This window comes from Lathamus discolor, chromosome 6 (assembly GCF_037157495.1).
Source record: "Lathamus discolor isolate bLatDis1 chromosome 6, bLatDis1.hap1, whole genome shotgun sequence".
Lineage (NCBI taxonomy): Eukaryota > Metazoa > Chordata > Aves > Psittaciformes > Psittacidae > Lathamus > Lathamus discolor.
Genome location: NC_088889.1, coordinates 88,988,987 through 89,002,559, shown reverse-complemented (window position 1 = coordinate 89,002,559; position 13,573 = coordinate 88,988,987). Strand labels below are relative to the sequence as shown.

The 13,573-nt window shown below is 53.5% G+C and overlaps 1 protein-coding gene across 3 annotated transcripts in view; it reads left to right on the top strand.

The window, feature by feature from the left end:
* The window catches only part of MAP2K3 (mitogen-activated protein kinase kinase 3), a 32,198-nt gene extending 23,531 nt beyond the window's left edge, over positions 1-8,667 (top strand). For all 3 annotated transcript variants that reach the window (XM_065684608.1, XM_065684610.1, XM_065684609.1), the window contains exons 6-13: positions 165-284; positions 790-906; positions 1,067-1,118; positions 1,925-2,052; positions 2,668-2,745; positions 4,804-4,943; positions 5,611-5,656; positions 6,075-8,667. In XM_065684608.1, coding sequence (XP_065540680.1) covers positions 165-284; positions 790-906; positions 1,067-1,118; positions 1,925-2,052; positions 2,668-2,745; positions 4,804-4,943; positions 5,611-5,656; positions 6,075-6,158 — 765 coding nt within the window. In that variant the 3' untranslated portion in view covers positions 6,159-8,667. The remainder of the gene's footprint in view (positions 1-164; positions 285-789; positions 907-1,066; positions 1,119-1,924; positions 2,053-2,667; positions 2,746-4,803; positions 4,944-5,610; positions 5,657-6,074) is intronic.
* Positions 8,668-13,573: the final 4,906 nt, after the last annotated feature.

Sequence of the window (13,573 nt, the reverse complement as noted above, 5' to 3'; positions counted from 1 at the left end):
AGGTGCTGTCTGCAAGAATCCGGGCATCTCCTTGGTGCTACTGGCTGCAAAATAAGCAGGAGACGCTTGCCTTGGCATCAAAACCTCAGGTCCTCTGGGTCAGACTGAGGGATAATGGTGTTATCCCGTAACATAAATCCCCTCTTCTTTCCTGTTTGTCTCAGAGGATTCGAGCAACTGTAAACACTCAGGAGCAGAAGAGGCTATTGATGGACTTGGACATCTCTATGAGGACAGTTGACTGCTTCTACACCGTCACCTTCTATGGAGCCCTCTTCCGTGAGGTACCGAGCTGGTGGATGGCTGATGGGGCCGTGCAGCACCTGGGGCCTGTGTGATTGTGCTGAAGGCACTAAACTGTCCTAAATCACTTCAGCCTTCCCTTCAGCCTAGCTGGCCTGTCTGAGGTGCTGCCATGACTTAAAGCTCAAAGGCTTCCCTCCTTCAGACAGCACTGACCAGGTCCCATTCCTCACTTCTGTGGCAGATGCTCGAGGCTATTGCCCATGGCCCCATGATCTTGAGGGAAGTGCCTCAAGAATGTCCTCCATGGGGCAGACCCTCAAAGGGAGGCCATTACAGGTAGTTGTGGTGGTACCAGAGCATCTATGCCCATTGCTATCTAGTACAGAGCCTATGTGCTGGTGGTGGCCACAGCAGCTGCATGGCAGCGACCGTGGCTTGCCCTGTGTGGAAGAGGCAGTGTCCATTTATCCATCCCTCCCCACTGCTCCCTTTAGCTCCTGGGGATTTCCAGGGAATTCTCAGCTGCTTTCTCCCCATCCTTAGGGTGATGTGTGGATCTGCATGGAGCTCATGGACACCTCCCTGGATAAGTTCTACAAGAAAGTACTGGAGAAGAAGAAGACAATCCCTGAAGACATTCTGGGGAAAATGGCTGTGTCTGTGAGTACCTCTTGGGTTCTGACCTGGGTTTGAGCATCCCCTGAGCCTGTCCGAGGCCTCTGTTGAGGCCCATGCCCTGTGGAAATGGGTAGCTGTTTGCAGTGGAGGGCTGGTGCTGTATGTGACTAATGGGTGCTCTCTTTGTCTGTCTTGTCCCCAGATTGTACGAGCTCTGGAGCATCTGCACAGTAAACTGTCTGTGATCCATAGAGGTAGGTGCTGGATGGGGTGAACATGATGTTGCAGCAGATTGAGCCTTGAAATAAGTTATATGAGGACTCCTTTCCAGGAGATGTGTGGTGTGTCCCTATGGGATGCTTACAGTGGGGTCTAGTGGTACTCAGGATGCTGGTGGACTAATTGAGATGCCCAAGGCTTATTCCTGAGGTGTATCCCCCGTGCATCTGCTTGCATGCTGTAGTTCCCTTCCCCCTTTCCAGGTGAAGTGTTGAATACAATAACAGAATTCCTTACTACCTGTGTTCTATGGGCATCTCTGTGTATCTTTAGAGTACAGAGGTGCCTTGAAGGTAGCTCTTGGGACCAACATCCCCATGCCTTCCTGGCTGGGTGGAAGGGCAAGGGCAAGGGCTGAAGGCGGCCTTATAAAACCACAGGTGGGAATTGTAACACCCAGCTCCTGCTCTTCATCCTGATAGAGTTCCTTGTGCAGTTGTGGACAGGTCACAATGGGCATGAGACAAGCTGTCCTGAGGCTTTTAAGGCTGTCTTTGGCCCATGAGTCTCTCCTAAGGAGCTGGGCATTAACTCCTCATTTTATTCCAACCTTTTGACCTGCCTGGTTAGAGGGGAGGCCTTTTCTGCCTGGGGAGCATGGGTATGGTTTTAGCTATGAACAGCTTCTATTGAAACAGGAGACTGGTGGGGTTTTGTTTCCCTTCACTTGTGTCAGGGCCTGCCTGGTCCCCTTCCAGGTAGGGAGGGAATTGTCCATGGTGTGTCAGGCTCAGTGTTACTTCTGCGAGGGCTCAATCTGCCCTCTTGTGTTCTCTCGTAGACGTGAAACCTTCCAACGTGCTGATCAACAAGGAAGGACACGTGAAAATGTGTGACTTTGGCATCAGCGGCTACTTGGTGGACTCTGTGGCGAAGACCATGGATGCTGGCTGCAAACCTTACATGGCTGTAAGTGTGCTCACGTGGGACCAGAGCTGGCAGCCTCCACCTGCCTTCAGCCTTGACTCAAAGAGGCTGCTGCTTAGAAATAGCCTCGGTTCACCTCTGTTCTGAAGAAACCACTTGACAGGGCTCAGGGCTTCCTGACTCAGCAAAGTACTCCAGATTTACCCTCCCTATAAACCCTGCTGTTTGTGTTAATCCCACAGCAGCCTCCTTCCATTTGCAGAAGGGTGGAAGACTGGCTGGTGCTGGTTGTGGTAGTTGGAAGGGCTGCTCCCTCTTGGCTAGAAGATGCTGAGGCTTTTCTTGGCAGGGTAATTTCATCCTCAAGTCTCTGAATTTCCCTTTGCCATTTGTGTGGGTAGCTTGGGCTCCTGGGGCAGGGATCATGCTCTAGGGATAGTACAAGTTTCACTCAGGAGTTGGAGGGGAGAGTTTGTGAGCTGTGTGGAGGAAGACTTGGCTTTCATCAGTGCTAGATTGAACCTCAGACCCTGCCTTCCACGGGGACAAGAACCATGGGAATCAACCCAACCTGGGTTTTAGAGCCAGGGATTCGGTCCGTGGGGTTTGCACTGGTTTAATGAGATAGTTATAATACCTTCCATTTTGCTGTTACAGCCAGAAAGAATAAACCCTGAGCTGAACCAGAAGGGCTACAACGTGAAGTCGGATGTCTGGAGTCTGGGCATCACAATGGTAACTGGGCTATGCTGGGACCAGTACCCTGCAGGCATGGTTTTGGGATGGGGTCTGTGCTGGCTGGGCTCTGCCTGTACTCCGAGCAATAGCAGCTGGGTGGATGCCCATCAAATGGGACTAAATCCTGAGCGCAATAGCGCAGTTACGAGGTGCATTACCCAGGGTACATGCTGGACGTGCTGCCTTGTGCACACAGGCAGGTACCTGGGCGCCCGGGTGTGCAGCCAGTGTTGCCACCACTGCTGTGGCTGGCAAGCTTGCAGGGAGATAATCCATCTTCTGCCCCTTCTCTCTTCTTGTATGTTCCTGCTGGATCCGGGGGGGGATATATAAAGGCCTATTATTCCCATGTGGTTCCTTTGTACCCCTCGGCGTCACAGCGCTACTGATGTGCAATGCCAGCTCCAGATAGCTCAGAGCTAAATGGAGCTATGTTGCTGTGGATGGCAGAGTCCCAGGGGGCAATATCTGGATGACAACGGGCTTTGTTGGGCATCCGAGAGTGTGGCTTTTCCTTGCTCTGCACTTCCCCATGTGCTGGCTGGAGGAGCATTGAGTGGAGCAGGGTTTGCTGCAGCTGGGTCACAGCCTTCCTGCATGCGTACCCCTCTGTTAGCAAAGCCTTGGGGTGAGGTAGCCTGTCCTGCTGCAGCGAGGGGTGCTGTGCATGGTTCGCAGCAAGTCCTGCCTGCAGGGGTAGCTCGGAGCAGGCAACAGGAAGGGGAAATACTTTCAGTTCCAAGATCGCAGCTGCTCGGGATGGTTTTATCTACCTCCTGCAAGAAACGGATCTCGCAGAAAGCAGCTGAAATCCTCTGGCGCCAGAGGACAAAGGAAATCCCAGCTGCTGGCTGGAGGGAATGCCGCCTCGCTTTCCACGTAGATTGTGTAGATTGTGTTCAGGAATTCTTCCTGCTCCCTGCTCGCTGCGGCCTTTGTTTTGGGTGCTGCATCCCTGTGTTTGCCTGCGCTAAATTCCCTTCTTCCCAGCCGGTCGTGTCCATAGTGCCAAACCCCGGCTCCGCTCCTTGGTGTCCCTGTGCCAGAGCAGAGCTGGGCTGCCTGACTGGAAATGTAATCAGCTCCGGCTTTCCTCCTGAGATGCAGGAAGCTGTGGGATGGGACACTGCACGGATGATGAAATCTCTGAACCTTTCCAAAGGTGGATGGGAGAGGGGACCTTGCTGAAAGCCAGCCAGCCTGTGGCTGAATGGAGCCCCGACCTGTCTGACTCCCTCTAATGCTTTCCTCCTGGGCTGGCTTCCTGTTTCCTTTTTGTTTCTGAAGGGGTTTGATTGATTTCAGCCCAGCTGGTTTTAAGGCCATTGAGCTGCAGGGCTAATCCAGGCCTTTCTGGGCTGGTGGCTTCATTCACTTTTCCAACCAGCAGGAGCTGAGCTCCCCTGACCTAAGCCAGAGTCAGGCGGGGACATCTGGCTCTGCCCCATGTCCTTTCAGGTTCCTTATTCCTCCCATCCTGTCCCACCCTGCCAGGCAGGGCTGGAGGATCTGTTGCCCATTTCAAGATGGGAGCTGACCTTTGGCATGAGGACACTGCCCGAGAGCCATGACAGGCTTTTTCCTGCTTGAATGAGTGATGGAGCAGAGGTGACTTGTAGGAGGAACCCAGTAATGGAGGTGATTTTGGCAAAGATCTTTGTAAGTGATATTCTAGCACTTGGGTTTTCTTGGGGGTTTTTGTGTCTAGCTCATACAATACTAGCTTGAAGCCCAGAGGCTGCCTTATGGTGAGCAAAGCCCTTAGGAAGCCGGTGCAGAAATGGTGTGCTGTAACTGCTATCTTTTGAAATAATCCCACTTTACATCTCTTTGGTGGCTTCCTGTAAAGGCATCAATATTCTGAGCCGCCCTCAAAAGGAAGTATTTTTGGCCTCTAGGTCTTTTTGTTTCAATAAAGAAAAGAGTGGCATGACCTGCATTGAAAATGGATTGCAAGGAAAGGAGGTTTTCGGTTTAGACTTAAGCTGGCGGAGGTAGGGGTGTGCATTGTCAAGGGGGCCCCAGTGTCTCACATCAGCCTGTCTCCATCCTCAGATCGAGCTGGCCATTCTTCGCTTCCCATACGAATCCTGGGGGACTCCCTTCCAACAGCTCAAGCAAGTGGTGGAGGAGCCCTCGCCCCAGCTCCCTGCTGATCGCTTCTCCAAGGAGTTTGTGGACTTCACAGCGCAGTGGTGAGTCTCTGGCAGGGACCGCTGGCTTCTCCCAGCCTGGCTGAAGAGGAGCCCTGATCCGTGAGGGGTTGGACCGAAGCGTTGGGGCTGGGTTTGTCCTTTCACAGCATCACCTTCTCCTAGTGGGGCTGGTGCTTGGCCATGGCAGGAAGCGCTGCTCAAACTGGTTTTGCTCTCGGCCTGACTCACCCAGGCTGGTTGGAAGGTGCAGAGGTTTCTCTTCCCCTTTTGCTGCTGCTGAAGTCTTGGTGGTTTCTGGCAAAGCAGCGATGAAATGAGAACGAAGCCCTGGCAGCGTCTGGGTGCCTCTGGGTGAAGCTGGTTTTGTGGTTTTGTGGGTAGCTGCTCCCCTCGGGGTGTTCCGCTGCTCCCTGGGAGCTGGCAGGCAGATGTGAGCCCACCAAGGCAAGGCTCACCCTATGGGTGGTGGGACCCCATCTCCTCTCCGCCCCATTTGTGGCAGAGCACTGTGAGATGTCCTTTCCCACTTACCTGTTTGGCTGCTTTGCTGGTGGCACAAACCTGCTTGGCCAAGGAGGGAGAGGAATGGGTGCTGCCCATGAGAAGAATGCTGTGCTGGTTGGGAAGGGGAGATGCCCTGTGACAGCGCACATCCAGCCAAAAGAGAGCTCCTACAGCCTTTCGTCTCCCGTTCTTTTTCTTTCAGCTTAAGGAAGAACCCTGCTGAGCGAATGAACTATTTAGAACTCATGGTAAGCGTGGAGCCATTTCTCCTGGTCTTTATCCCCACACATTTCCAAAATGAAACGAATGGACCAGCAGGTCCTGGGGAAATGGGACCATGGGAGGTGTGGGTCCTTTTTCAGGCGTGGAGCGGGATGGGTGTGTTGACTGTATGTGTAAGGTTAGGGTTTCTAAGTGTTTTCTTCCTCTGACCTACCTGCTCTTGTTAAGACCTCAAGTGATGGTAGTACAGCTGCAAAGGTGGGGGGTGTCCTGCTGGGGTTGAACCTAGAAATGCTGGAGTTCATCTTTAAGCTAAAGGATGGTGTCTAAGGGAGCTTGGGGAGGAAGTTGGTGCCTACTTCTCCCATCACCTCCCATCCGTGTGACATCCCCTAGGGACTCTCCTTGGGCATCAGCTGATGTTGTCTTTGGTCTTGTTGGCAGGAACACCCTTTCTTTACCTTGCACGACACCAAAGAGACTGACATGGCCTCCTTCGTGACAGAGATTCTCGGGGAAGACTCCTAACTCCAACCTCACGGCTTTGTGCAGTCCCTTCCATCCTGGCTTCCCTGTAGAAGAGCAAATGAGGACTCCAGTTAATGGTGGTTTGCACACATCGCGCTTCCCCAGCCCGTGGGCATCTCTGGCCCCATCTGGCCTTGCAGTCTCTTTTCTCTTTGCCCTGTAAATGAAATCCCCCAGGATGAGCCTTTGGAAGCCAACACCTTCCCAACCAAGCCACGGAGACCGAAGGCTCGGGAGTTCCCTGCTGACACCAGCGTGTCCCTCCTGGGCCCCTCCCCTCCCAGCACAGGGGGTTTATGTTTCTTTATGTTTCTCTGCCTGGGGAAGACAGAGAGAGAAAACGCTGCTGTGCTTGCCCCACTCTTCTCCCCTGCCTGCCCAAAGCCCCTTCCCTGCAGTCTGGTCTTGCTCGCCTTCCCTTTATGCCCGGCTCTCTGCCCCCAGGAGCCTCCACAGCTCAAAGGGGGCTGTGGGGCTCCTTGGCCATGCCTTTCACACCAGAGGCTGTTGTAATGCCTGGCTTGACGCCTTCACAACCCTTCAAGGTAGCACCAGACTGAGCATCCCCCTTCATCAATCAATACCCTGCTCCCTTGGGGTGACAAAACCATAATGCATCCTTCCTTGAACCCACCTCGCTGCAAGCTCTCCCCACAGGACTTCACCCAGCGCTCCCTTCCCTGCGCAGGCACAAGGAGATGGAGACAAGCAGGTCCCTGGGTGCTGCCTCTCTCCCCTCCAGCCCTGGGCTGAGAGGATGCATCCCCACTGCGGGCATCCAACACCTTCAGCCCTCCCTGGCTCCTGGAGAAGACCTTGCTCCATCTCCTCTCCAACCCGGAGCTCACGTAAGACCTCGCACTGTGACCCCAGCTTGGTTTGGAGGCTCTCCTTGCACCCCTCATGTCCCAAACTGCCTTTGAACCCTCCAGCTGCCCGCCGAGGTGTCAGCCAAGCCCCAGAGCCCAGTGACTCACATGGGGGCTGCCGCCGGTTGTACATTTGATGTCTATATATAATGGACTTTGTAACGTGCTTCCTAGTTTTAATCTAACTTGCTATAAATTAAAGCCCTTCTGCGTGGGAGAAGGGAGGAGCAGTTCCTTCTCCACTAACAAATCCACTGTGAAAACCTGATGTGTTTCCCCACGTTCCCAGCCTGAGCACACTCTGCGAGGAGCAAAAGGGATTTCTGGCTTCTACTGTACACGGATCATGGGACGAACGCACCGGCTGTGGATTTTGTTGGGGTCCTTTTTTAATGGATTTGAGTTTTCAGAGGGATTTTTCTCCTCTTTTCTGATATATATTTGTGTGTGTGCAATATATATAATATTATATATTTTTAAATCGATGATGAATGTGTGACTCTCTCTGTGGCCAGCAGATTTGGTGAAAGGGCTAGCGTTTTTCTGGCTACGTTTGGGGTGGTGGGGAAGGGGGCATTAAAAAACACCCTGGCCTAAGATTTTTTTTTTTTGTCTCCTTTTTATAGCGAAGAAATGCATCTATTTTTTAACTGAATTTAACTTTTTTTGTCCTGAAATGCCTACCCTGGAGGTCTGGATTTCAGGGTGCATTTCCAGCATTCAAGGTCCCCCCTGCCAAGAGATGGATGATGTCCCCTTAGCTTCATTGCTCCCCACTCCAAACAGGGCTTGAAGCAGCACTTGGGGATGCTCTGCCTGGGATCGGGATTGCTTGGAACCATCTCTTCCTGCAAGCTGCTCCCTAGGGATGCTGCTTCAGGGCCCATGGTTTTCAGATCTTCATGTCCCAGTGCTGGTGCTTGTCCTCTCCATCACTATGTGATCCCCTTCCCTGTGTCAATATAAACCCTGAGAGACCCAGCCTGGGCGGAGGGGGACAAACCCAGTGCAGTTTTGGTGCGACCCTGACCTCCAACACCACCAATCTATGTAAAATAAGGTGATCGATGTTCTCCGTGTCCCCCTCCTCAGTCTTGCTCTGCAAACCACCCCTTGCTCTCTGGGAGCATCCTTACCCGCTCGGTTTGACAGCTTTGATGGACAATTGTATTTTTATTCCATAGTTGGTTACTTTGGATTGTTTCTTGTTTTGATGTTTAGCATTTCCCCTTCTTTCTCTCCTTGTTTCATCCCCTTTATCTGCCTCTTTGGTGCTGTGGGGAATGGTGATTTGGTTTTGCATGGTGTTTTTCCCGCTGATGAAAATCCCCATTCCTGTATTATGGGGAAAGGGAGCATCTGCCCTTTCCATACCTCTGGGGTGGGTTTTAGGTCCCTGTGGCTGAAGCAAGGCTTTGCTGAAGAGGCAATCCCTGCGTTGCTTCACTTTACACGGGGCTTTTCTATCTCTTGATGTTCATGTCGAGGATCAACAGCCCTGTCCCCCGCCCCAGCTTATCTTTAAGGTGGACAATGATTTCAGCTCCCATCAGCAGCCCCCCTACCCTTGTATTTCTAAGAACAATCTGTACCCCTGGAACCCCCCCCACTGTTTCCAATAAAATTCACCCTCAAACACACTTCTTGGCTCCTCTTGTTGCTGTTTGAGCATCAGGGGCTGCTCTGAGCATCCCACTTTGAGGGGATGCGCTGCTTGCTCCTTGTACCATGGGGTCACACTGGTCCTCAACTGCGGGAACCCAGAGCAGCGCTACCGGGGGTAACGGGGACCCCCCCCTCCCCGTCTCCGGGGGCCGCAGGGGCCGTGCGCGGCCGCGAGGGGGAAGCAGCGCCCCAAGCGCTCCCTGTTGCCGGGACCAGGCCGGGGATACCGGTCCCTTAAGCACCGGGGCTCGGTGTCTGTGCCCGCAGATGGGACCGAGGAGACCCCCCCCCCAACCTCCCGTGCGCACCCGTGTGTGGTGCGGGGATGCGCTGGGAGCGGGCCGGGGAAGGGGGGGGTCTGTGTTTCAATTAGCGGCTTAATAGCTACATGGAGCCCCATTAAAGATGCATCAGTGCCCCCGGGGGAAGAACTCCGGGAGAAGCACAAAATCCGTTACTTTGAGCTCCCTTATTAGGAGAAATGGTGGGGTTATTTTCCTTCCCATTTGTCTCAAAAACGGGCAAAAAGAGAGGTTTTGTTCCCGGTTACTTCCCATCACGAGGCGCCCACAGGTTTGGGTGAGGAGGACGCGGCTCGCAGTGCAGAGAAGGGGAAACTCGGAGCATCCAGTGTGCGAAAGGACAGCAGGGCTGCCTTTAAAACACCTTTCCCTACCCTTTAAGGAGCGGCACGCAATGGAACCGGTCCCATGCACTCCCCCAGTACGCTGTGGGTGCACGTACTGGCCCTACCTGCCCTTTGCTGTGTCTCTGCAGGAGCTGCCGAGCCGGAGCTCACGCCGTTCCTGAAGAGCTCTTTGTGGAGGAGGGCTGGTTAATAGCGTTAGCAGGGGGTGTGATGATGCAAGCGGCTTTCTGGGGCTGCGGGTTGTTTGGTTCCCTTTCATTTCTCTCCTTCCTCTGAAGGGGGCTGCATCTGGGGCCGGGTTGGGGTTTATTTGTCTGGTTCAGGTGGCCTGTGGGCGCTTGTGAGATCGATAGCGTAAAGGAGGGAGTTCAGGCAGGGCATTGTCTCCTAGATGTGTTCCATCCTTCCCCTAATAGCTGTCTGGACCAGAAACTTCCACCGGGCTCGCTCTTGTAGCACCTAAGTGCTAATGAGCGGAAGCTGCAGAATACCAATGAGACCTCAGGAATACGGAATCAGCCTCTCCAGGCCCAGGCAGAGGCGTTACAAATCATTTCAGATGGTACCTAGTGCAGCCCCATCAGAAGGGGATGGGGCTAAGTGAGATGCGCTTGGGTGGAGGAGGTCTTTGCTGCCTATGGTGAGCTGCATCTCCACAGGTGGGATGTCTTCTCTCCCCACAGAAAGGTAGGTGGCTTGGTTTGGGGTGAGGAGAGCTCAAGCTCTGGTTTATCCATGGGTATCCAAGTGCTTTGGTGCCCTCCCTTTTCATTGCTCGTCCCTGGATATGGGTTTTCACCACTGACACGGATAAAGCATCTTTCCTGTCTCTCCCAGCAGCCTGGTTTGCGAATCCATCCCCAGTGTGTGCGTATTTATGGAGCACGGATGAGACCGGTCCACGTGCAGCTGCTTTGCTGCTGCATTCCCTTAGGAGTTGCGCCCACAACTCCCCATGGATGGGATGCTGGCGAACTGGGGTGATTTCCTGCTGCCTTCAACAGGAGCCCCGAGGCAGGGGGGAGCCTCCTGGCTTTACCCAGTGCACGCAGCCCTCCTGGCTTCCCTCTCAGCTTGAAATTCCCGTTGATTCCTCAGAGGTGGGAATGCTGCTGGGGAGCCATGGGGGTGGGAGAAAGGAGCTTTAGCAAGGCAAAGCCTGAAAATACCAAAGCTTGAAGCAAAGGCTCTTGGGGGGGTGTGTGTGTGGGGGGGGTGGCTGAGGAGGTCACCTCTTATAGAGAGAGCCCTGGTGCCGGAGGCTCCCCATCCGCATGAGCGGTGCTTCGGCCCCTCACACGCTGCGTTAACCTTTCCTGAAATACCAAGTGGTGCTGGAACAAGCTGTTTATTTCCCGGCTCCGGAGAGTGCTGCAGGCACGTGGGCACAGGGATGTGGAGCAGCCTGGTGAGCCAGGGTGGCTTTTGCACTTGATTTACATCTCGGAGCAGCTTGGAGTGGAGGAGATGGGAACCTTGATGAGCCTAAGCAGTTACCTTGATATCAGTTGTGTTTTCCTTGGCGTCATTCCCCGCTTAGGGCTGCTGATGTCTGTTCTGGAGCCATAGGCTCCTTTTCTTCTTATGGAAGCTGAAATATGATGAATAAACCCCGAGGTTCCAGGCAAAAACTCCGGTTTGGGTCTGAAGCTGCCCCAGATTCCATGGAGTGTGCGTTGTGTGCGTGGCTTTGCCAAACATCCCTGCTCCAGCTTAGCAAGGCAATCCATTACTTCCCAGGTCATCCCGACCTGCTGCAGGGGCCCTGCAGAATATCACTGCCTGCAACAGGTCCTGCTCAGTGCTGGCAATGAGGAGCTGTTGAATGAGCTTGAGGGTTCCCCATTATACGACCGTGCAATGGAAATCAGGCCTGGTGAGCCCATACTGGTGGCAGCAGGGGTTTAGCTCATGTGTAGCTGCTCCCAGCCCTGGGAATGGGATCCACATGGATGCTTTTTGCCTCCTCCCCCTTGCAGGGCTCATAATTGCTGTGTAAATACACAGCAGCTGCCATGCGACCGCAGCGCTGCCTCACCTGAATCGATACTGGCTGGTGCTGCACAGGGACACGGACTCAGCTGGAATGATGGGCAGCGTTGTTGGATGCAATATGGGGAGCCAGGGATAAGCCAGGAGGTGCTGGTGGCTCCCAGGGCTCTGCCACCGCCATAGGGCCGTGGTGATGCTCTCTATTCCCCTTGCACTGCCTTCCTGAGCTGACCCCCATCGGCTGCAGGATGTGCCCTCCCTCGTCATCCCGCCTCACCCTTCTTTTCCTTAATTACAGCTTTTGGAAGGATCTTGCCCTTTATTCCCCTAAATCTTCTCCTTAATTAAAATCCTTGATCCGGGCCAGTGGGAAGCAGCTGTTGCCTCTTTGCTGCGTGCTTGGGTGTGTTGCAAGCCCTGCATCTGATTGCTGGCCATGCAGGGACACTGGGGACAGCGTAGGGATGGGACTCATGCTGAGGTGGAGGGCACTGGCATTGTCGCTACCCCACCTGGCGTCCTCCAGGCATCCCAAGGTGATGCTGAGTAGATCTGGCTGCTGGAACCACCCTTGCCTTGTCCATGGGAGGGCTGAAATCACCTGAGGTGTGAGTGGGAATTGAGCACCGGGTCCCTCCGCATCCTTCACACCATGGAGTCCTTCCCGATGGGGATGCAAATGGGCTGAGTGCCAGCACCCCAAGGAGAGAGCGCTGGACCCCAAACCCAGTCATTATGGGTTTCCCCAGCTCCTGGTCTGGAGAAGGGCTGAAAGATGCAGTTGGATGATGGGGAAAGCTGGGCCTGGGATTGTCTGACCACGGCCACCTATTTCTCATCCCTCCTTTCATCCATGCACTGGCTCGTTCAGAGGAAGCACACTGGGACCTGGCTGCAGCACTGCAGCATCTGCATCCAGCTCTGATACCTCACAGGGCTCATGGGACACCCCTGTCCCCAGCTTCCCCATAGCCTGGAGCTGTTCCCGGGCATGGGCTTTGTAGCTTTGCTCTGTTTTATGCCAGAAATAGCCTGAAGAGGTGACTTTATCCCTCCCTGCCCGCCTGGGGCTGGTGTTTCTGCAGCGATCCATCATCAAAGCAACAGGGAAGTGTCAGGAGCAATTAGAGAACTGGTGGTGTTAACTTTATCAGGGGCGATATGGCTGTTAATGAAACTCACAGAAGAGGGGAAGAAAAAGGAGTGCTGACACCAGATGGATTCCTTCACCTCCAATTTACTGGCACATGCATTTTTCATTCATGGAAGCTGCTCATCACCAGATTTATTTGGAGTGGAGCAAGTACAGCCCTCAATGGATCAATCCCTGCAGAATGCTTAGGAGAAAGGGTCCTGGCTGAGCATTGGTAGCGCCTGGATCCAGCTCCAGGTTTGTGCCCACAAAAAGGCCAATCACCTCTTTTGTTCCCTTGTATCCACGCTCTTGAGCCCTGATTCTGTTCCAGGGTTGGGCCAGGAGAGGTTTCCACTGCCCTTTGTGGCTCATGCCTTCAATGTACTTCATATAGGGTGGCCTGGGTTGACTTTTGGTGGTCTTCCAGCCTTGCTTTGCTGGGTTAGGCAATGCTTGGTGCAGTCTGGGATGGCTTCACCATCACCCTGTCTGAGAGCAACACCTCCAGCCACAGACAGTGGAGGCTGGGTTTATATTATGGCCATATTGAGCTGGCTTCTTCCCTTTGCCTGGCTGCTTGGTCACCACCATCATCCTCTGAACCTCAATGCCAAAGCCATGCGCCTCCGATGGTGATCTGAGATTGGCCTCCAGAGGTGTCTGAAGATCCTCTCCCTCCGTATGCAGCGTGTTGTGTCTTGGGAGTGTCTGCTCTCCTATGGTGGTGGAGGAGGACACGCTCTAGAAGCCAAACGGTTTCATCCCCTTGTGCTGATGAAGCTGAATCCAATATATTTGAGGTCCTTTTCCTTCTCATTAGGAATGGCAGTCGGGAGTCTGCTCTCTTCTGGGTACTATACAACCAGCATGAATTATTTAGGGCAAAGCATCTCTCCGATAAATAATCTTTAATGTGGGGAGATTAAATCTGATTTCTTTTAATATAATAACACAAGCAATTTCTCTCTCGTATTTCAGCCAGGACAGAGATCCCAGCCGTCCACATTCCGTATCGATCAGCAAAGAGGTCCTTGTATAGATTTAGTTCAGCCAACCTTGTTTAATTTTGGATTCATTGATTCAATGCAAAGATCGAGATGAAAAG